This window comes from Apus apus, chromosome 4 (assembly GCF_020740795.1).
Source record: "Apus apus isolate bApuApu2 chromosome 4, bApuApu2.pri.cur, whole genome shotgun sequence".
NCBI classification, from domain to species: Eukaryota; Metazoa; Chordata; class Aves; order Apodiformes; family Apodidae; genus Apus; species Apus apus.
The window spans coordinates 23,904,182-23,929,416 of record NC_067285.1 but is presented as its reverse complement, the minus strand read 5'-3'; the positions used below and the strand labels follow the sequence as shown (position 1 = coordinate 23,929,416).

General features: G+C 34.6%; 1 protein-coding gene across 30 annotated transcripts in view; it reads left to right on the top strand.

Moving 5' to 3' along the window:
- The window catches only part of KCNMA1 (potassium calcium-activated channel subfamily M alpha 1), a 452,424-nt gene that overhangs the window by 262,994 nt on the left and 164,195 nt on the right, over positions 1–25,235 (top strand). For all 30 annotated transcript variants that reach the window (XM_051619774.1, XM_051619783.1, XM_051619775.1 and 27 more), the window contains exons 4-5: positions 1,952–2,045; positions 5,638–5,749. In XM_051619774.1, coding sequence (XP_051475734.1) covers positions 1,952–2,045; positions 5,638–5,749 — 206 coding nt within the window. The remainder of the gene's footprint in view (positions 1–1,951; positions 2,046–5,637; positions 5,750–25,235) is intronic.

Sequence of the window (25,235 nt, the reverse complement as noted above, 5' to 3'; positions counted from 1 at the left end):
ATGGTGACAAGTACCAAATAACTGTGGAAAGGAAGATAATGAAGTTTTCTATCCAACTTGTAAATCTGTGCAATTCCATTAGCTTCAGTGAATTTCTACAGCTTTCATAGGAAAGTAACCTGGAATTAGGGTTCCAAGCCTCTGTGTTGGTGCAGGGTTCACTCTGCTTCTGCTGTACTTCCTGTGATTTCTGTTGGTAGGGTGCATAGTGACTCAGCGTGTAGCCTCCTTTATTGTGACAAAATCCTTTGCTGTCAATAATGCCATACAGAAAATGATCCTGTTGGGTTCTCAGATTGCATCAGCTCTTTTTATAGCTAAAGCTGTATTTGTAAAGTATGAGGTGCTATCTTCCATCCTGTATGTAAACATTTGGCTTCTCTTCAGCCGGCTTTTGTAAATCAATTTTATTTTAACTATAACAGAAATGTTACATATCTTCAATATCTTTGCAAATAGGTTTTTTGTTTGGTTTTGTTTTTGTTTTTTAAATTAATATAATTTCACTAAAGCTTCTTAAAACATAAAGCTATTGTACATCAAGGAAAATTTTGCTGTATACATTCATGCATCTAAAGACAAGAGAGGGCATGCTGTACTTAACTTGTTTGACCTGTAATGTATATAAGGAATGGAAAATTTCGCTGCATGTGTAATGACCTAATAGCCCAGGTAATTTCCTTTATGCCTCAAATTAAGTAACAGACATTCAAAATGCATAGATACTTGCTTGTTGAGCAGTCTAGCTTTATATTCGCAGAGCTACTGCTATACTAACTGGTATTAAATTCACATTCAGTGATGTATTTGACCTGGGAAGCCAAAGAAATTTTTTGTTCCTTAAAAGGATGTTTTTCCGGATTTCAAATGATCAAATGATCTACATTCTAATTTTCCTCTTTATTACAGTTGTGATGAATACACAATCATTTGCAATACATGATCATTTGCAATATATGTGTACATATGTATATATGGTGGGACATTATGTCTATATAGTGTATACATTGGCATATATTGGGACATGACTTTCACTTTGGTTTGTGACTTCAGCATTGTTCTGTGGCTTCACCAACCTATTTTAGAAACCTAAATAAATCACTAATCATAGTCATGGAAGTTACCTTCTTCCTTAGATAAAAGTATATCTATAAAGTACCAGTTTGTATAGAGTATGCTTTAGACCTGTCCCACTGTTAAATAAAGCATAATATAATAAGCTAGAATTTGCAATGGCTGCCTGACACACACAAAGGTATTTTTATTAACCTGCATGCAGAAATTAACCCTTAGAGTACTGCTTCAAGTTCCTCAAATTTACTTTACTATTTAATTTTACCAGTGGGCTATGCTGCTTTTCTATTCAGCTCATAGTACTGTATATCAAGTATATTAAATAGCCATACACACACCAAAAAAAAAAAAAAAAAGTGAGAAAAAAAAAGAAAAAAAATACCCCAACTTGTAAACAAGGGCTTCTACAAGACTAAGTACCCTGGGTTGCTAATGGGTAATGTATTCGTAAGCAACTTTTCTTTAAGGTTTTTATAATTACATTAGTTAAAAACATGTAATATTTCACTATAACTGTGTGCTTGTTAGGTTTGTTCCTAAAGTATCATAGGTATGTCAGTTTAAAGAAAGAAGTCAGTTCTTTAAGGGTTAATGTGGGGTTAAGGAATCCTGAGGTATTCTCCTGCTTGTCATTTCTTAAAGGTATCTGCATGTTAATTCTCAGATATTACCTGAACAGGTGAATATAAACACTGTGTGAATGACTAACTGAATAAATGAAATAAATAATTTGAAATGCTTGCTTGTATCTTGTAAATGACTGGAAAACAGATATGTGGTTTCTGAATCAAGGTCTTTAGTGAAATACATAAAAATCTCACCGAGGTAGAAATTCGTATACTGACAATTTACTTTGATTTCTTTTTCTTTCAAATAGCCCAATAGAATCCTGCCAGAATTTCTACAAAGATTTCACGTTACAGATTGACATGGCTTTCAATGTGTTCTTCCTACTCTACTTTGGACTGCGTGTAAGTAGTGTGTCTTTGATAGCAGGGGTCAGGGAGGGACTATAGCTAATAGATAGGGAGAAACTTTGAATACAGCCTGACTTTATACTGACTGGACAAAATTTTTAGAATGCATGAGCAAAACATTTGATTGAGAACATTTAGGTAATAATAAGAAGCGTCTAAGATCACTAAGGAGGCATAATTTGTAAACTAAACCATCTATTCTAGAATGTTCTTATGTGGTAGAAAGTGAAAACTATTACAGTTCAGTGCTAGTCAGTACATTGAATCTAGTTTCAATGTTCTCAATGGAGTGGTAATTACTTCAGCAAGAGTAGTGAATACTTGATCTATTCCACTGCTGCTGGATACATCTTTGTAAGTTGAAGGTTGAGGTAACAGCTGATAGAGTTGCTGTGGTCATTTTTATGCACATCCCTTTCCCAGACTGCAAATGAATGCTTTGCAGAAGCTGTAAGTATTGGACAATGTGCTGAATTTATATGCTTAGAATATACTTAGCACTTTCTGAAAATCCAGTAGTATTTTTTCAGAATCTAAAAACTGGGACATTGGACAGGTAGGCACTTGAAAAGGTTTGCAATTCAATCTGCTGGGGTTTTGTTCTGTTGTTTTTTTAGAAATACACTTTGAAAACTTACTTTGCATGTTGTTAATTGGAAGAATCAGGGAAAAAAGGCCTCAAACAAAACAGAACTACTAGGAAAACCCCATGTGAACTGAAATAGTGAATTTTGAGCCCCAAATTGCTGAAAAATAGTGAATTTTGATCCCAAAGTTGGCCCTAAATAGGGAATTTTGAGCCCCAAATTGCTGGAATATAGTGCATTTTGAGCCCCAAATTGCTGAAAAATAGTGAATTTTGAGCCCAAATTTGGCCTAAAATAGCTTATGACCAACATAATCAACATTTTCTGATAACCCACAGAGGAATTTTGTTGCAAATCTAGGTTAGTATTTTACCTAGGTGCATTGTGTATCCTTTATCTCAGCAGATAGATTCCTTCAGTATTTACACTGTTATGTATGTATTGTAAGTTGTATTTAAAAGTTTAGTGCAATAGCCCCTAATTCTTTAGGATTTTGTAGATGTTCACCAGGCCTGTACTACAGGTTAACTTTTTGTTGTTATAGTTACAATGCATGGCACATGGGAACTTCCAAGAACCTTTTTCCAGAAGTATCAAAATTTTGTGCTAGTGATAAGGTTGTATGTACCAAGAGACTTGGTATGTATACCAAGAGACTTAAAATTAGGTATTGGCCACACTTACTCAAAGCAGTAACTTAGGCTACATTATAAAGAAGCAGAACACAATAAGAGAATATACTGAGAGAGCCAATGCTAATACTTTCATATATACACTATGCTTTTTAGTAGGGAGAGAGTACTATAGAGTCCACTCTGCTCCAGTTGACCAGACTGTAACACTTTAGCAATTACAGTGTGTGAGATGCACTGATAGAACACCTTTTTCAGTTTTAGTTTCAACCAAAACAAACACTTTGTGTTACCCAAAACTGCTTTGTGGTGTAAATTGACGTGTGGTGAGTAGAGATCATAACGATTCACTTCAGATTAGTGCTCCTTATCTGAATTAAAATGCTAATATGGGTGTGACTTTAGTTCTCCAAATAGTCCTGCTGAACTAAACAGAAGTTCCTGTGTAAAAGGTGATAACTTGATTGTGTGGATCTGAGAATTGGAGCTATAATCAATATGCTAGTTATATAATAAGCATCTCATAACTTTAGCTATTGTAGTGGTTTTCTGATAGTTATCTCCTATGAGGACTCACTGGCAAAGTATTTGAAGAAATACTTTAAAATCTCATCCTTCTCCATCTGTTCTCCCCAAAATGATGTTGCAATCAAGTAATGCAAATATTACCATATCTTGAGTTCTAGAAGATGTTTGTGTTCAAACACACACATATTCATTTTTAAATTTTTGTTGGGGAGTATCCAGCTATGTGAGAATTTATAAGGGAAGTCTGAAAACTGCTGATGAAGACTAAGCCCAAATTGCATGAGTTAGCACATTATCAAGTAATAGGGTCTGGCAGAGATATGGCAAGTATGGAAGTAATCCTTTGGAAACAGCAGAATTATGCTAGTGCTTCTAGAAGAATATATCTCTTCAAGCATGGTAGGATTGCTTCTGTAGTGAAATGAGCTTTTATTAGTCAATAATTACCTATAATTAATAACTGTTAAGTACTTCCACAGAAAAGTATGTGTGGTCTTTGTCTTCAACAGACTTTGTTTTCATTGTAGAATAACACACATTAACCCTTTGAAAACCTAAAAGTTGTGTCCTATGGAAAGATAAAATGATGACTAGAACATATATAGCAGGTTATGAAAATACTGATCTGGCATTTTAAAAAGCTACTAGTTCCAAACATTGTGACTGCTTCTACATTCAGCAAAAGGGAATTGAAAGCTTTTGCTGAAAATGAGTATTTTTCATCAGTTGCCGTGCTGGAGCATTGATACTGAGAAATACAGGCTAACAAAATGTCAATTTTTTTTGGGTTTTGAGTCTTCTCTGAGGCAAATGCTGCACATGTTGTCTGTCTTGTTTGAAAGTATGATTTCAACATTCTTGACATCAGTAGAGTTCCCTTTCCAATTTTTTATCTGGGCTTCCAGCAAAGTTGGTATGCTCCATAAATGTTTTCGGTTAAAGTTTTAAAATCATTCTAAAGCAAGGAGATTAAGTGGATAAAAAAGAGAATGCAAATATTTGCCTTGGAAGAAAGACAAGAGATATTGTCTTTAATTCACTGTTTTGAAATACACTAGTCCAGGTTGTAGGACAGATATGAGTAAAACAGCTCTGTTAAGTATCTTCCTGATGCACTAAACTTTATTTGTATATTTTTATTTCACATTTATATAAAGTATATGTTTTAATTACCACTTAAATGTGTATGGTAGTTTGACCTTATTTAAGCACATAGATGAACAGGCAAGTTCAAACTATGATGTTCTTGGCACCTATGCTTGCCAGTTTCCCTAGGCTGATTGCAGAGTTGGGTAAGAGAAATGACTTCATCCGTGGCACAATTCAAAGGACTGGAGAGCTGCTGCAGTCCTGAATTATGCCTTGTAGGAGTCATTCTGGTGATTACCTCAGGATAGGATGATAATGGGTCTCCATGTAAACTATCATGCATTTGGAGACCTGTGAACAGCATTTCATGATGAGACTACTACCATAATTTTGGTGTGATTAAGTAAAAGTGATATACTTGGAAATCTTTTATCCTTGCCAACACTTTTCTAAAATTACCGATGCATTGTTATTAAATGTGGATAAAATGTTTTTTAGCACAGCTATTACAACTCATTATATGAAACATCTGTCTCTTAGTCAGACCTTTCTTTTTAGTCTCAATATAGTTATCATGCTATGCACACTACAGACTTCTTCCCAGTGATACCTGTAGTTAGGTCTGGACTGACCTAAAACATCTTTACTTTTCCACAAACCTGGAGTGTAATGTTTTAGAATGGACAATATTGCACATACTACCATGAGTATTATCTGATTCTTTTATCTCTCCCCCTCTTTTTTTTTCAGTTCATAGCAGCCAATGACAAGCTATGGTTTTGGCTTGAAGTTAACTCAGTAGTAGATTTCTTCACAGTCCCTCCAGTGTTTGTGTCAGTATATTTAAACAGAAGTTGGCTCGGTAAGTAAAATAATTTTTACTTTTAATAACTGTTATAAAAATACTGAAGCTTTGCTCATTTTGATGGTGAATTTCTTCATCTTGTGGCATTGTGTAAGCACAAGAATGTTATCCAGGTTGGTTTTGCAGTGAGTTCTCCATTTCAGCAGACAACGGATTATGTCAGAAAAAAGCACTTAAGAAGTCCATTTTGTTCTTGATTCATTAGTATATAATCTCCTGCTGTAAGTGGTAGAGAACGGCATCTTGGAAGTACTGTGTAACCTGAGACTGCTTTTATAAAATGGTGACTTTGATGTAATTGTCCCAGCTTACAACCTGCATATGTGATCCAGACCATTCATTCACTGAACTGGATTGCCGTGAATTATTGTTAGCAATGAAATTAACACAAATTGTGAACCAAAAGTGGCATACATTGTAAATATTGTGTCTTTAGACAACATATGAAACCTCACAATTTGTCGATCCCTTTCTCCAGAAACTCAGGCACTCATCCCTGAAAACTGAATAGTGGTCATCTTAAATGTTTCACATGGAAAAGAAAATAAAACAGAGGATATTTTACAGTGTTACAATATTATCAACCTGATACAGAAGCACAAAGATGCAAAAATGATTGATTGAAGAGAGATTAATAAAATTCTAACTGTGTTAGAGTTTGCACTATATTCATCTGTGGTTATTAGTCTGCCAAAGAAGAAAACAGTAAAACAGCCAGAAAAGATCGTTACAGATAACTGTCTTCATCATATATTTCTGTTATGTATGTAAAATGCAGTAATGCTTTCTGAAGGAGAAAATGTCATGCAGTTTTACAGTAGAGTAGGAAATCTAATAAAAAAAGAAGGTATGTAAATAAAAAAGGCTTATGCTTAAAAGAAAATCGGTGATTTCCCTATGTATAACTCAATCCGAGATTCCTTTAGTTATGTGAATTAAAGGGTTGCATTTTCACACTTGAATGTGACATCAGAGTTTCCCAGAACTTTGAAATAATTGGAGATGCAGGCTATATAAGAGCAAAAACTAGGATCATAGGATCTGTATAAAAGGAATTTGAAATGAGAAAACAGCAAAACCACAACATTTGGGAAAGAGGCAAAGAGATAATTATTTGAGATGAATACTCTTTGTGAAAGCGATTGCATACTTGACTGACCCATGGTGACACATCAGTATAACTAACACCAATAGGAATAATGAAGGAGTTTGCCTATTTAGTAGTTTTTAGTAGATAGTTTTTTTCAATATTTCTGTCATTTTGCAGGCCAAATTAAGCATTTTACATATATTTATTGATAGGGTTGAAAGGATTTCCATCTCTTTTAATCATATCAAAATCACATCAGTGTCACTTTTTCTTGATTACTTGTTTATAGTCTCTCTTTGTTTATTTATTTATTAAACACAAAGTTGTTATGCAAATTTATTTGGATAGCTTGAAGTTTGCCAAGTTGGAGAGCCCTGCAACAAATTAGCATATTTCAGTTGTATTTACTAAGGATTTGCAAACATTCTACACGCTACTTAAAACTGTTATTCCATCTTCTGTAATAGCGGAAATGCTTCAAGTAACTGACATTTTGGCATGTACTTGTATGCTTCTGAAAAAGAAAATAATAATTGTAGGAGCAGACTATTGGAATAAATTGCCTTGACAGGATGCTGTTGTTAAAGAAAGATTAAACATGTAAAATATGATCTTGGCTTCACAAGTACATGTGAATGAAGAGCAATCAACCTTAGAACTTCAGTGATTTGAATAAAGCCTAATACATGCATTTAGTAGTGTCTCATGTTGATGAATCATAGAAATTAAAGATAGGAAAGGTCTATTGAACTGGTTTATTTCTAGTAGATTCTACTATCAGGAAAGTTTGTTTCATCATCCTTCTTCCCTGATACCCCTCTTAGTCTGTGCTGCTACTGAAGTTGTGCAATTTTTTTCAGAAAATAATTCGAGATTTACAATGGGGAACACAGACAACAGATGCAAACATAGACACGTGCACAGCATAGAGAACAAATATCTTTTTGTGATTAAGGCAGTTATGGAAAAGACAGGATTCTTTTTTCCAGTCCTTGCTTGAATTCCGTCCAGTTCCTGTTACGTACAGCTCAAGTAATTTTGGATGGCGCTTGTGGTCTTAGTATCAATTCCTGGTCTGAGAGGACTGTTTCCAGCATCTCTGGTAGACACTCAGCTATTTTTTTTGAGTTGGAGAGCAAAATCAGTTTCCTTCTGTGGAAAGACAGAGATGGCTTTGGAGAAAAAACAGTGTCTCTTATTAAGATAGTTAAGTTGATGGTGTAAATACCCTTGGTGAAAACAACATTTGTTTCAATACTCTGTAGACTGTTTTTACTTCTGCAGAATATCTCAGCCTGAAAACATATTTGAAACTGCAGAACATTTTATTCCTTTTGTAACAATGTGTGATTTAGTGGAACTTAGAGCAATACGCTACTGACACAAAGAAGTGCTCTGATAACTAAATTGCAGGGATACCAGCATAGGAGAAGAATTATGAGCTCCAAAACTTTATAATAATTTACTGCTTTCTTAGCATGCTAAATTTGCAATAATTTCAGATTATTTTGTTGGTTAAGTATTGTGTATTTCTGCCATCTGTTGGTGACAACTTTGGATACACATCCAAATTCTACAATATTTCTTACAAAGCAAGTATATTTTATACAGCTTTAAAGCACTTCATGTCATTTTACTTACATTATAAGTTATTTTATATAAGGGATGCTAAATTCTCTAGTATTTTTTAGAAGAATTTTATTTTATAGATATGTGCTTACGCACTATTTTTCTGTGTGGTAACATTTCTTCATATGTTTCAAATGCTTTCAAATGGGTATCAGAATGAATTTAATGAAAGCAGTTCTGAATCTGCAGCTCAATCTGTTGTTGATTTTTCAATAATATGTCATTGAATGGATTGTTTCATGTATGTATTATAGTGAAGAAAAAAATTATTTGCTTTCTCCTAGATACATTAATCCAGTTTTCATCGATCACATTTTGACAGGGTACCAGTTAAACTGGTAATTCCAAACAGGCTTTTGAGTTGATACTGTATTAATAGCAAAAGGTAAACATGTGACAATATGTATTTGTCTTAACATCCACAACCAATTTTTATTAATATTTTAGCACTCAAATGTGAAACTATGTTTCTCCTTCTCCACTGATGAGAAGTAAGATCTAGTTAGACAAAAGGCACTGGAGCAGAGGAGAAGCACAAGAACAATACTAGTCTCAAGTGCCATTAGCTCCTGTCATCTAGTTGACATTCATAGAAACGATGTGCTTGCTTCTCTAGAACTCTGAATTCAAAGTAAACAGGATAATTTGAATTGTTTTCTGTTCTCAGTCTGTTACTGGTTGTGAGTGGTGCTTAACACTGCATAGAAAATGGACCGTAAATGAATTCTGTTTTATATTCTACTCTGATTGAGAGGGGGCATAGGTGGTGGGGGATTGGGTACCTTGTTTTTTCCTGTGTGAATGTGTGGCAAGCTTAGGCAAAAAGTAGTCATACCTCTCTGAATATTGAGGAGCTATTGCAAGTTAATATCATAGCTGATACCAGTTATATCCCTTTACTTGAAAGTGCTTCCTACTTTGGCTGGCTGGACCACTTCTGTCTCTTGCATCTTTTTTCCTCCTGTCTCCCTCTGAGAGGAAAAACTTGATAAAATCCAGTCTTAAGTCTATAGTTAACTATAAACAAATGCATATAGTTTGCCATTCTGCTTTACATGTGATCCCAAGCCCTGCTTGTCACTAGCTTGTTGTCTTCATTATCAAGTATTAGATCCTCTAATATAATTGGTCAACTATTAGCACAGATTCTACTGTTCCTCCAGAATATTAACAAAAATATTAAATAACTTAAGGTCAAGTACACGTGCCTGACAAGACTCCAAGGGAAGACATGCCAGATTTGTTTCAAGACTTAATAGTTCTTGGTGCATTTAATGAGTGCCATGGCAATGCTGAGTAAATTACATCAGTATTTTTAGCTTTATTGCTTAATCGTGTCATTTAATGGAAAAGCTAGTGGAATAGGATGGTTTTCTAAAATGTATACGTAAATATATTTCTTGACTACTTGATTACTTTGTAATAAATAGAATTCTCTGTTTTGTCTGAGATTGATTAATAGGCCTATGGTTACTTCTTTTAAACATGTGGAAATAACATTATATTTCTTACATATTTCTGGAACTTCTATAAACTGTATGAGCCAGGCTTACTGAAAACCAACATTAAATTGTCCACAAACTCAAGTCCGCTTTTTAAAATAAGTTGACTTGAGTTACCAGACATGATGACTTGAAAGTGTCTGGCTTAATCAATGTGTTTATTAGCATTCTCCTTAGTCATGCTAGGAAGGCAAGTATGCCATCACTACATGATTGGCTTTTTCTCAGTTATAGAACAAAAAATATATGGTTTTTTGTCCATTATTACTGAAACTGCTGCTGCTAGTAATAGAATGCTATTATGTGAAAAAAACACTCAGATGTTTTCTTTTTACCCTGATTTTTATTATCAGTTTAATTACTTGCTGCCTGCTCTTTTGCTCTCCAGTGATTTCAGTGGTCTTTCAGACTGTGATTAAGTCCCTTCTGCTTAAATGAAGGCTACGCAAAATGTGCAGTTATGTCTTTAACAGAATGTGTAATAATGATATAAAAGAAGGAAGCTCCCTCGAACTGCTTAGGGAACCTGTAATTCACTTTTGCTGTCTCCTAGCATTTCTATTCCTTTGCATGAGGGGCATTTAAAAATGATCCTTGTAGTGTCCAAAAAGATCGTTGCATTATCATTAATCAGATGATTTCCAAATTTCCCTGAGCTACCGATGGGACATAACTAACCTGCAGGCTCTTCTGAATGGTAATATGAGAGAGAATTTTTTTTTTTTTAACTAATTTTTTCTTAGCTTTAAAAGTCAAGTAAAAGACCAGTAGAAAATGTCATGTCTTCATTCAAAGATAATATATTAACATGTATAGTACCTTCTAGACATTACATTTATTCATTATCTGTTATCCAGTAGTTTTTTCCCCTGATATCTTCTTTCACTGATTTATTTGTAACTGGTTTTTTTATACATTAAATCTGAGTGTTGTTACAGTGTGATTTTCTCAAATTTGAATATTCAGTGCTTGTTGTTTACACTATTTCATACTTTATATGTAATATTATTCATATCTGCATAAGCCCAAAACCGGAAGTCCTTATACCTAGAACATGAAAACATGGTACTTTTAACATAAGTTTTATGATTTCTGGTGACAGTTTATGAATGTTAGTTCATTTTGTATTTCTAAGCATCTAGCCTTTGTAACATAGCTTAAAGGATCTATTTTTGTCTTCTAAGCCCTGGACTAAAGGTACTGAGGTGTCCATGCAGCTCTCATTAATTCAGCACCAGTTGTCTCGTGTGCTCTGTGGTGCATGAGGACTGGTTTATGTGGAGTTAATAAAACATGCATTATGCAGTTTAAGTAATTAAAAAAGCCAACAACTTAGCCATGTTCTTCCTGACCTTTTCACAAGACTGAATTACTCATAAGCAAATCCTGTTGAGACTGATGCAAAGATAGTTGGGATCTCACTAGAAAGATTAGAAATTAGGAATCCTGCATGAGACTTTAGAAAGTTTGTGTAGCTGCTTTTCTTACTGAATATCAGAGAGCTCTGAATGAACTTACATACTGAACAGAGACTGGAGGTTAAGGTAAACCAGAACATTCATATCCTTTTAATAATCTTTCGGCAACTCATTTGCTCTACTTAATCATAGAATCATAGAATCCTAGGGGTTGGAAGGGACCTCGAAAGATCATCTAGTCTGACCCCCCCGCAGAGCAGGGTCACCTAGAGTACATCACACAGGAAGGCGTCCAGGCGGGTTTTGAATGTCTCCAGAGAAGGAGACTCCACAACCTCTCTGGGCAGCCTGTTCCAGTGCTACTTTATGTATATGAATTTAAGAAAACATGAGAGGATTGATTAAGATTTTCACTCTTCTAATTCCAAACTCAGAAGGGAAAACTTCATTAATATTTAGATGCACTGCTTGACCATCATTTGATAGGCCAAAACCCTATTTGGATTAGGTAAGATTATTTCCTGTGCTTCTGTGCTTCAGGTATCAATATAAGCCAAATTCTGATCTTCCTGCTTATGTGGCATATAAAAAGATAGAGCTGGGTGAATAATAGTTTGTAAAAATGCTGCATTCCTTCTCAGTCTGTTCCTTGATCTGCTATTCAATTTTTGCAATTTCAAGAATTTGACATACAAAGTTAGGAGACATGCAGAGAAGGAAAATTTGGGATAAGGGTTCTTCCAGCTGAAGTGTTTAAGGCTTTTTCTGAGGTTTTGAGCTGAGGGATATATATGCCGTCTGGCAGAGTTTCATGCAACATTGACTTAAGTCAAGAAAGCAGTATCTTTCATAGTTCGCTACTTTTCCCTATAAATTTCACAAATGCCTAAGGTTCTCTAGTACTTCTGTTTATAGAGTCCGTGTATACATTATGCAGGGCCTATTCTTCAATCAGTGCTGACCCCCAGACATTTAGCATTCCTTAGCCTTGTTACCACATTCAGCATTGCTCAGTATCATACTATCTCAAAGTCTAAATAATAACATGATAAAATAAAATAGAACACAACAGAGAAAATCCAGTCCATAAATGGAAGGACATTTCTCTGCATCACAGAAATGTCGTTGACTCAGTCATAACTACTTGCACTGCAGTAGTGTACCTGATGGATTGCCAGAAATTCTTTGCCAATACAGCTAATGATTTTCAGGGGGCAGTACTTGCTCACTCTTTAGAAATGCATGCTTTTGGATATTTCTGCTGCTTTTTTCAGTTTCTTCTGATCAGGGAACTTTTTAACACAGAGCAGTGTTCAATAAGTTGCTACTAAACTTCAGAGTGCACTTTTTTCACTCAAGCATTCAGCTTTAATTCTTTTTTTGTGTTTGCAAAGTTTATAGAGGCTTATGTTAGTTGTGGAACATTTTGCTCTAAATCTACATACTGTTCTTACTTCTCTGATTTGATACATATAAACGGATATGAAGCCAAAGAATTTTCTTGGTATTTTAGATTCCAACTGTCTAAGCTTGAACACACATTTGCCAGAAGTAGGCTCTCTTATGAAATTTCCCTAATTGCTATGTCAGGTCAGAAAACTGAAATACTAGAAGAGCAAACTATTTGACTTTATCAGCTCTTTTATTTGTTGCTTGTCAAATATGGCAGATAAAATTAAAAAATAGAATTATTAAACTTTTAATTTAGAAATAGTATTTAAACTTAGAAAAATGAGCTTTTCTACATAAGTAAAACTTCTAGTATATAAATATGTTTAGTGGTGGTTTTTTTTGTTTGTTGGTTTGATTTTGTTGTTGTTGTTTTGTTTTTTGTTTTGTTTGTTTGTTTTCCCTAAAGGCAGTATCTTGTTTTGGTTGTAGGTGGTACATTTATAGATGTAGATTTATAGATGGTGATTATTTTGCTTTTTTTTTTTTTAAATCAGCTTCTATGAAGGAAGGTGCACAGGGACAAGTCTAGTGCCCAGCTTTTTCTTCAGCATTATCCTGTACGGAGTGCTGGTTTTATTAGAGATAATAATATTGTAAAATCACTGGGGAGGCTTAGCTGAAAAGATCTGGCCATTTAGTATCTTGAGTGTTAAGTTCAATTTCAAGATACGTTACATTTGGGTAGGGATATCTGGGGACAATAATCTGCGTAATCAAAAAGAAAATGTTGTAGTCCCTCATAAGGAAAGATGACTGAGATAAAAATTGTTTAGTCTACTGCATTATGAGATTTCTGAAGTACTCAAAACTCTCCAGTGGTTGTTTCTTCATTATCACCTCTGTATAAATCATCTGCCAGCTTTATTATCTTCCTAATTTATGGTTATGTTTTTCTTTGATCAACACCTTACTGTGTGGGACATTTTCCTTCAGAACTGTACAGATTTTTGTGCACAAGTGTACACTGTAAGCTGATGTCAGAGTGAATATTACTTTCTTATTTTTTCAGTTTTATCACTTTTTAATTCTGATCTGGGATGCTTTTCTCTGAGGTGTATCAAGTGAGCCAGTGAAGTTCAAGGATGTAATGCCTTATCAGCCTTGTGAGAGAAGAGGAAAAAAACCCACAGTGGGTTAAATACAAAATCTTAATATTCTTTGAATGCAATTAATTACTTTTGTTCTGTTTTCACAATTCAACTGTTGTGACCCTTTCCTGTTCAACATCCAACTTCAGAGAATCATAGAATCATTTAGTTTGGAAAAGACCTTTAAGATCATCAGGTCTGACCATTAACCTAACATTGCCAAGTCCACCACTAAACCACACCTAAGCACCACATCTACACATCTTTTAAATAGGGATGGTGGCTCAACCACTTCCGTGTGCAGCCTGGTCCAATGCTTGACAGCCCTTTCAGTGAATAAATTTTTCCTGACATCTGTTTTAAACCTCCTCTAGCAGAACTTGAGGCCATTTTCTTTCTTACCAATGTTCTGTTACTTGAAAGCTGCTATAGGTTATAGATATATTATTTAGAAGTTCACTTTGTAAATTATATGCTTAAATTACTAATTGGGATTTTTAAATTATGCATTCACATTTATATTGTATATATATGGATTATATATATTCGTTATATAATTATTTAAAATTCTGATGCTTATTATTAAAGCATAGTTAATGGAGTGTTCAGTAATGGCTGGATATGTGGTTAGGACAATGATGACTCTTAAGAAAAAGTTACTTTTATAGTGGTCAGTTGGCAGGCAATATAAATCATGATAGCCTGACAGTTAATAAACATGGAGTCTCTACATGTAAAATATTGCAAGTAGAAATTCAAGTGAGATGGGATAATTTGTAAAGAAAATTGTGTCATCCCAGCTTTTATTTTCTTTTAAATTCCGTATTAACACTGCATTTGTATTAATAGAAGCATAAATTGGTTTGGGTTGGAAGTGACCTTAAAGATCATCTAGTTTCACTCACTCCTTGGCAGGGACACCAAGATAGATTCTTCTACATTGTGTCACTTTCTTTCCTATTGTGGGCAAAGTGTAGATGTCAGCATAAAAGCAGAGATATCTAGAAAAAAGACCCAAGCATATTGTATAAAAACAAATAATCTGGATTCTCTCCTGCTCACTCTTAACTTTGAAATTCATCAAAATAAAATGATACTCAACTGCATGCAAGGTGGATATTGTAAGAAATATGTTAGGAAATGATACATAGATTTGGAGGAATGGCATCTTTTAGGAATATACTTTTTGAGACACTGGTTCTAAGATACTCTGATATTGCATAGAAATTTTCTGTATCTATTCTTAGTGATTTGGTAACATTGGCCTGCTAGTTCAAGCATTTGTGTACACTCAAAACTCCCTGAGAATTTGCTTCTCAGTAAGCAGGTCACAGGCAGATTTTCTGTCTGACTTGAATTTGAATAGAGGAGATTTAAATGCTACTCTGTTTCCTGGATTTAATCTTGCTTCAGCCTCAGTGCTGAATTGACACTTGTTTTCACAGCTTGTATTTAAGCATGATACAATACTGAATAGGTGAAGGTGATGTTTTTAGGGACACTAACCAGTGGTGTATGGACCTAAATGACACTTATATTTCTAAAAAGCAGTTGAAACACCATAATCTTTGATTTCTATGAAATGTTATGCCTAAATTCCTAATTCAACAGCTGGTTTGAAATATTGTTTTGTTGTTACAAATTTAAACTATAGTAAGGAATCATTCTCATCATGTCTCTTGGACTGACATAAATATTTTATGAAGTTTGACACCCATCTGGTCAGGAAATTGAGGGGTTTTTTTTCCACCTGGATCATAACAACATAGACTTCTGTGATGTATCATTTTCATAACTGATTTTTCATAATTAGTATATATGCATATAGCTCCTCACATGTATCTATTCTTTAAATACTTGCATTATGCAATACAAAGGCTAAAGAAAGTTCAGTGGCTAGGATAGATTACATCATACCAATTGATTAGAATTGAAATATTTGACTCTTCTTCAAGTCTTATTTCACAGTGTGCTTATTGTTTCTCTGGCAGTTACAACCTGTGCGTTGTGACTCACAGGAGCAAAGACAGGCAGAATTGCAAGTCTGTTTTTAAACCAGTGTCCTGCAGCATGAGTCAGGCTTTAGATCTGGCCTTTGTCCTTCCTTTGCCTTTGTTCTTATAATTTGTCCTACCCCACGGTTACAGCCTCTCAGAATAGCATATTCCTGATTTTAGTGCAATTTGTTCCTGATGAACGCCAGGGAAAATTATACAAGATGCTAACTTGTCATTCTTCAGGAAGTGAAACTGCCTTATGTTGAGTTGTATTTAGTGCTTTAAAAAAGAAACTCCAAGTTTCCAACTTGCAGTGCCACTTCTCTGCAAGGTTAGCTTACTCAGGTGTAACCTCGTATTTCAAGGGTCATCTTGATTTTAGTAGCATAATCAGTAAAGTGTCCCATTATGCTCCAGAAATCAAGGAATTTAAAAAGGCATATTTTGCATGCATTTTGAATATAGACTTCAGTATCTAGAAAAGATTGTACAACTGTAAGTTAAAAATAGAAAAATGAGAGATTGATCAATTCCATTTCTCCCTAGCTGTTTTCCATGATCTAAGTATTAATAGTATCCTTCCCTTCATGCTTTCAGCTTTTTGTTTAAAAATGTTTAAGACAAAATCGTTAAAAAAAAGATAACACCACCATCAGTTTGGTGGGGTAATACTTTCTTTATAAAATATGATGCTGACTGGTTGTTTCTTGCATCTCTTATGGAACATGACATAGTCATTGCCTGAAGTGTTATAAAACAGCAGAATTGATGTTTACATATTTAGTGACTTTTTTGTTATTGTTCATGCTACACTTTCTGAAAATGGTTTAATATCTGAAGATTTTTGCGCTAGGAGGAAAAAAAAAGTAATGCAAGTACATGCATGACTTCAGGAACTTAAGTTTGCATTGTAAATTTAAGTTCTAAATGAGTGAGATTTATGTGTGTTAAGTACTTGGCAGAACGGACATGAGATTGTTCTGGTTTTGTCATAAGTCATAGACAATGCTACAAAGCTGTAGCAAAAAGTAGTTGTTGGTCAGCCTGTGTATTCTTTTAATTTCTATTAATAATGCTTTGACCCTTTTTGAAATGGGACCAATTAAAATTTTAAGGGGCGTTTCTTGTAGAACAGTGCCTTAGTCATGGTAGTTTCAGAAGTAGCAACTTGAAAGAGAGGAAAGATACATGTGGAACATTCTGTGTTGCCTTACTGTAAAATAAATTTAAAAGAAATTTTGATGGAAAAAATGGTCCCTGCATATAGCAAGCAAAGTTATTTTTTCTCTACAGCAGGCTTCCCTGTGTTTCATGGTTTTTTTTAGATTGTGCTTTTGGTCACAACTGTAAAACGTAGTATTCTACAAAAGCACAGAAGAGCAGTCATCCCTGTCTAACCTGTGCTGTAGAGGAGAAAATTTGATACCCGCTTCTACCCAGTACATCACAGAATCATAGATTTGTCACAGTTGGAAAAGACCTCTAAGATCACCAATTCCAACTGTCCACCCAGGGGAAAAAAACATTGGCTGTCTATGCCAAAGATGTGTTCTTCCCTTCCAGTCTTGTAGTATGGTATAGCATGCACCTAGATCCTGCATAGCCAAAAGTAAAGCATAGCTCAGCTGCTGAGAATTCTTTTATTCTCCTGCATATTTGAGATTAATACTTTCACATTTGGATGGACTTTGAAAGCAAGTTGTAATTTTGTGGTAGCAGTGCCTTCATAACTATATCAATCCATTTTTATGGCATATTAAGGGAGGGTCACAAAGTTATATGCTCTAAGAATGCACATCTGTGGAAAATATGGAAAACTTAAGTCATAACGTACTCTAAATGACTTGGGTTCATTGGAGGTGTAATAGGTTTTAACAAGTCATCCTAGGGCTCTTTAGAACAGAATAACTGTGGATTAGTTTGGAGTAAATACTTCAGAGCAGATTGCATGCATCTCCTCTGTTTCTGATAACACAGAATTTTAACAGTTCTAAGTCTGCCTCAGACCAGGATATTGTCAACTTTATCCTTCAGAGGGATAGGAAAAAGTACAGAAACACTGGAAACTGCCGTTTGCCTAATGAAATAATCTTCATCTGCTTAATTGGACTTCAGACTTTCACTTAGGTGCTCATCTGAGCTAAATGATGGGATATCTAAAAGGTAGTTCTCTGGACAATTGAAGAAAAAACCTACAGAGAACAATTTTGTGTAATCTAATTAAAAATCTAATATAAAAAATTTGACCATGTAATAGGTAGATAAGGTAGATGATAGAGAACTGTACTCTCACTGGAAGCAACAAGCTGTCTTGCATGATCATATTGTAGAACAAAATGCTAAAAATCATTCCATTGAAAAGCTAAAACTTCTGCACAGGAAAGTAATACAAACATCTTTGTGTGGCTCTGTGATGCTGAATTGTGCTTCTCAGCACAATATGTGCTCATCCTGCTGATGCTGAAAATTAGATTAGTTTTTTTAACTTGTTGAACCAATTTATTTAGATTTATTTCCAATTGTCAATTAATGTTTTAAGATTTTAATGTATGCAGCAGATTTAGAAGTGCACTCACAGAAAAAGGGAGAAAACTGATAAAAATCTGGCTCAGCCAGGGAGCTGAGAGGGTTAAAGGAATTCTGTCAAATTACTAAAGCCACAATATAGATTATGTAAACTAAGCAGCTTGGCTCTTGCTATTTATTACTTGGGTACTGTTTCCTTTAGAGATGTTCTAGGTTCACAAGCTAAATAGATTATGTACCCAAACATTTGCTATATATATATTTGTACAAAGTACACTCGTGCTAAGTTTACGATTGGATAAAAACAATATAGTACTATCCAAGATGAAATACAAAAAGAGAGAAAAAGAGTATGCATTATATGGTAAAAAGCAAGTAGGAAGGAGCCAGGTGCTTACAGATACATATGTCACTCTCTCTATATATACACACACATACATGTACATGCGCATATGTAGAATCAAAAAAGATTCCTGCTAGACTCAGTGGAACTTTGGTACAGTGACCAGTGAGAACATGACCAGGGTTTTTTTAAGAACGTAGTGTAAAGGTTGCAATGTAAAGGAGTCACAGAAGTGGTTTGCCTGTGATTCATTCACTGCATATTACTTATAATTTGAAAATTGTGTGTACTGTTCTCACCATTCCTATAGTTGACATTGTCGCATTTAAATAACATTTCCAAAATGCTTTGAGGTCCTGTGCATTTTCTACAAGGACATGGTAGAGTCTATTTTTGTGTCTGCTTTGCATTGTACTCCAGATGGGATTGCTCTATTTTTGTCATAGACATGTTCATAGCTCCTCTAGGGATGAAAAGTAGGAATGATAAGCATATTCCTTGAAATAAAGATAGCTTTTCACCATGAAGTTTGTATGTTATGCTGAAAGCAGGAAAATTGACTAAGAAAGCATATAACATCGTGGAAGGTAATACCTCACTGACTGAGCAAAAATTGAATTTTGGGAATATTCACAGACCAAGCCTGCTTGAGAGAACTAATGTTCTCTATTCTTTGTACTGTTGTGTGATGGCTAAATTGTTGTGTTTTGTTTTTCATTCAGTAATACAGCTGTCATGAACTGGGATTAGATGAAGGGTTGTTGTGCTTGGGTTTTTTTTTATTTTATCTAGGATAAATCCTGTAAGAGTTAGCTGATTATGTGACCTCTGCCTTCTACATACTAGCTTTTATTGAAAGACAGATATGTAAAGAGTCAAATACAGTAACGTACAGTAAACAATTCCCTTTATGTACATGAACTACAACGATGTTCTTTATGAGAGTACCTGTTCGTTCCAAGTGAACAGCATCACATTTGTGGGTTTTGGATCCATGGGTGTGGTTCTTTGGTGTATCTGAAAGAAGCTTATGTGGTAATATCCGGATAGAAGATGGCTTTTAAGCTCTAGTACATCATGGATCAGAGGAGCATCTGCACTGTTTGCCTGCGTCTGTGATTTGTTTTGTTCACTCGGTTTGTGATACTCTTAGTCTGTTTCGTGAGACGAAGTTTTATATTTGAATTAATTCTGCTTGTTTCATGCTAACAGAAATGGACTAGATTATACTGAATTATCTTTTGGTAACAACGTGTAAAGGTGAACTTTTCATTATCCTGTGTCCACTTAAATAAATCTACTTCCAAAGAGAACTCTGAACTGTCTCTCCGTGTTGATACTGAATTAGCAAAAAGAAGGGTAAATATATGACTGCCTTCGCTATTAGCGGATGCTGGGACTGAAGACTGGAAAACTTACGTGCAGTGCTCCTGCAACTGAAGATACCTAGTAATGATTTCCAGCAAGATTTTAGTCTATTCAAACCCTTCGGGGGGCACACGTACAGAAACTTACAAAAGTACTAGAAGGCGTAAAAAATCTCTTGGAGAATTGTTCCAAAATGGATATCGTGTCAAAGTGGGACATAATACCCCTGAAAAGGAAGAACAACAAACTTTTCGAAACTCCTTGGTGTCTTGTTATAGGGTCGGCTCGTATTGGGGTAAGATACAACTCTAAAGTTATTGTTCAGAACTGTACTTTGTGATTCTGTCTCTGGTGCTAGTGTTATTCTTTTCTAAAAGGTATTATGTTTAATTTTGCCACTTCAAAATAATTCTAGAATATTTAATTTGCTTTATTGGAAAAATTCCCTTCCAAACTCACATGCTGTAATGTGCCCCAATCTTCAGTACCCCATCAAAGGTGTTCAATATTCACCAGGTAATAATTTTTATTGAAGGATGGAATGTAGTAATCTGCGATGGTGGAGTTATTAATAATTTCTTTTTAGATCTACTGTTATTATTTTAAATTTAAAAAATGTGCAGCAGAGAGCTTTATTAACAGGTTTGGAAACAATTAGTAAACAACCTACATGGATTCTGAAGTTGATGCAGTTTTACTGTACTGGTTCATAGGATATTGGTTTTTTCATGCTGTATGCTGTTTTTCTTGCTTCTACACTTGCATAACAGAGGCAAGGAAGTGTATAAAAATATTTTGGCTGTGTTGCATCCAAGGAATGGCAGATTCTTTTCGTCCCGTGCTATTTCTTGTATCATTCTTTGAGCTTTCATTTTCAAACCTAGCTACAGGGCATGGATTCACAGGTTGCTTTCTTTGATTGTGTGAAGGCTGTTGTGTGAATTCAGGATAGGATTATTTTGCATCCTAAAATTTTCCCCCTTGTTATATGCATCTCAGAAAAGGTTCAGGTATCATAAATATGGATTCTGTTTTTTTCAGTCTTCATTAAACCATATGGTCAAATATAGAGGTAGCCGTTCATATAGTCTGATGAATGGGTGAATCGTTTGTCAGGGGAAAATAAAAAAGATATACAGAATTTCTGTGGATTGAATCCTTATATCAATGTTTTGGATTTGCTATTGACAGAAAAGCAACATATGGAAATAAGAAAGGGGTTGTGTCTCAGTGATGAGAAATAATACAATGCTTGATGGTGTTTTGGTAGATTGACCTCTCCTTTAAAGACAAGAAAGTTTAGCTGTAGTGATTGCCTCCTCTTCCCTATTGTAGATTTTAAACTGTAATTTTTTTTTTTTTTTGAGGTTATATCTTATGGGTAATCCTAATGCTGTAGATTAATCCAGTGGAAAGCATCAGTTCACCTGACAGACTGCAAAGCTGTCTGACAGACAGGGAAATACCATATTGCAGCACCTTTAAGAATGTAAAATAAAATAAGGCTTAAAATAACATGGTTTATTTTGCTGCAATCTCTATAGATAAAATAATTTTCTACTGTAATTGCATTTCTACTAACACATGACTATGTTTATATCACCATTCTGGTTTAAAACTTTCATTTCTCTAGCTCCTTAATAAAGAGTCAAAAGTTGATAGCTGGAGAGTATTTGCAACTCACAGAACTGAAAAAGTATGTCGTAAAATGCATAAAAATACTGTTGTATTCTAGATCTGCCCCAGTACTTTAACAGAGCATATTGTTTCCTATTGCACAGATAATTGGTTTCTATAATATTTAAAATTGATTTAAGTTTTTTGAGGGGTATTTGGCCTCTCTTAGTAACCCCTCAAAATTGGCCTGAAAGATATGGATATGTCAATGTTTCATATGTAAATTCAGGGTATTGAATTTCAGTAGGAAGGCATTTCATCTCTGGGAGTCAGAAGTGGTTGTTGGCTTTTTTTTATTGTTGGATTTTGTTGGGGGTTTTTTTGGTTCTTTTGTTGTTGTTGTTTGTTTGGGGTTTTTTTATTTGTTTGGTTTTTTTACAGATTCCAAGTTGAACACTCAAAATCTGAAATACACTTACACCACATGTTATCCAGGAAATTAGCTGGTATAAATATTTGTACATATTACACATGTTTTCAGTGTACTTTGGAAATGATCCCTTTATCTGTACAGGCAAAACAAGTAGGTAAACAATTATTTTCACAGTAAGAGAATCCTGTGGCATATTTGGAGGGTCATTTGAGTTATCATACCTACAACTCTAATACTATACTAGATGCAGAAACTATTAAAATTATTTGTCACTTATTATTAAAGGAATCTGCATTGATAATTATAGATATTTTTCTGGTCTAGAAATCTATGAATCTTTTAGCTTTATCCTGAGCATTGCAGCTCAAAGAAGCTCCAGCTCAGAAGCATACCTTCCTCATCCTTTTAGAAGCAGAAGAGTGAACAACTGAAGAGACCCTTCAATTTTTTTCTATATATTTTTCTGTGATTAAAGATATTTTCTAGGAAAATTAAGTCTTTTGATACTTGTTCTTTGTATAAATTATAATATAGAAGATTATAGCCTATTCCAGTCAGGTCCCATAAGAAAATTCAAATATTAAACCTTTTGCAAGAAAAAGATGAGTGGCATGATGGAGACAAACCAGCAAGTACTTCCTGAGCATTCCATTAATGTTTTCTGAATTATCTTTAGCAGGCAGGATCCTATTGAACATGCAAATACTGCAATACATAATAAACTTACCTTATCTCAACTCTTGATTATATCATTTAAATGTAAAACAGTTTTGTTGTTACTTCATGTTAAAATATGTTATTCTTCCCCACATATGTAAAAATCATTCCCAAATATTGCTAGGGAAAGAGAGATGTTCACATTTGTCAAAGTAGTAGAGACAGCTTTGGGAAAATAGGAATTGCTATTAGTGATTGTGTTACGGAATTTTGCCTATTATCCTTGATGCATTAAAAAAAAAAAAAAAAAAAAAAAAAAAAAAAAAAGCCATTTTCTATTCTTAGTGAGTTGGTGGGCTTGGAATGGGTTATATCTTCTGAGCCGAGTTTATTTATTTTAAAACAGTGAGAGAGCATAACACGAGAAGTGTTCCTGGTTACGTGTGATTAGTTTTCAGACCCTATTTTTTACAGACACTTTGTCAAGAATTACTTTTCAGTTAGACCCATAAACATATTTTCTATTTAATTTGTATTAATTTTGGTCTTGTGTGGATTCATTGTAAGCTGCCTTAGAGTATAGTTTTTACTTTGGCAACAGTCTAATTGCATCAAGGATATTGCTGTGAGGATTACTGTGTCATCTATTTACAAATGCATGTATGATTGCAAGCACACTTTTGTATGTCATTAGTACCAGCACTAGAAGGAAGTGCTGTGTGCACTTTTCCTCTGGTAAAAACTCAGTTGATTTATCATCCCCTTGATAAGTTCAGGGCTATACAAATACATTTAGGGGCAAACTGACTTCATCTGAGTTCAATGCTTACAGTTTATTCTCAGCAGCAGCTTTTTGTAGTCTATTTGAAGAGTAAGGTTGACATCTCTGAAATAGCTGCATTCTTTCAAAATTCACATAATTTACTAGAAAGTTAAGCAGTCAATGCTATTAAATGTTTTAGAGTGCCAAGCAGATGCATTCAAAAACAGCCCCCCTTATCCCTCACAGGCAAGCTTAGAAATAACAAGGGAATTCCCCTTTTTCCCCTTCATTTCATCTAGTATTAGTGGATGTTGCCAATAGACCACATAGTATTTACATGGTACATCCTATTGAGGAGGTGTGTGCACACTGGTGCACTCTACTATGTAGAGTTGTTTTGGCTGGCTGCCTCATTGTGTGAATAGTGTTATTGGAGTAAACACTGTAGGCATAGTGGGTTTCACTTGCAAACACTGAACGAAGTGCTGCTGGTGTGCTCAGCCCCTGAGAGCACGATACCATGAGTACCTGGAAAGGAGGTTACCGAAACCTATCAGCTGCAGCCCTACCATTGTCTAGTCCTCTTTTGTTCACATCACTTTCAGAGTTCTTTTTTACAGTGTTCTGGATCTTAAGAATATTTCTGATTTTATTCTTTAAACAGGCTTCTACCCTGTTCAACTATAAGCCTTTTGGCCCTATTTACAAACTTTGTGCCTTTCTCCCCATGGCTTATACTAAGAATGCTACTTGCATGCTTGTTTCCTTCTGACCCAGGTTCTCCTTGACTCTGACATGAGACAATGTCAAATGGATTTTAAAGCTGTCAGTTGGCTGGATTTTCTACTGAAGGGGGGATTACAAAGCTCAGAAGTGAACCAGTAGATTAATTACTAAATCAAATACCCTAACACTATGACACTGAGGCAGACTGTACTTGTTCAGCACCTGGTCACGAACAGTGACTGTCAGGGAAACAAAAATGTGTTCCTGCAATGTTCATTTTGCTAATAATATTTATGTGAGGTGATGTTTCTACGTAGCCGGAAAGAATATTATATTCCACAGAGTTTTTAATTAAAAAGACCTTTAGATGTCCTTTGAAGCAAAACTGAGAATGTAATGTTAATGGGCATTGGAAATACTTGAAATACATAATGTTTATAGGCTTTAAAGGTATATAGTCACAAAGAGAATCTTAATTTCTATACGCATTGATTTATCAAAGCACTTTTTTGACTAATATAGAGTAGATTTTACAATAAATACAAAAATTCAATATTTCTAACATGACTCATATTTTACAAAAGCTAATTAAATATTTAATGTAGAGAATCTACCTTTTCTTGGTGCCTTTTAAGAGAGCTTATACCTTGTCATGTCTGATACTATGAACGTAGAAAGAGATTTTTATTAAATACAACTTTCTTGCTAGGATGGTGGAACTCAGATTATTTACAAGACACTAAGTATAGAAAATAATTTAAAATAGCATACAGGAACCTAATAACAGAACTGATTTGGTCTTGAAAGGAGTAGTATGCTGTAATGAATTTGGCATAATCACAGGGACAACTACTGTTTTCATTTCATTTTTGTT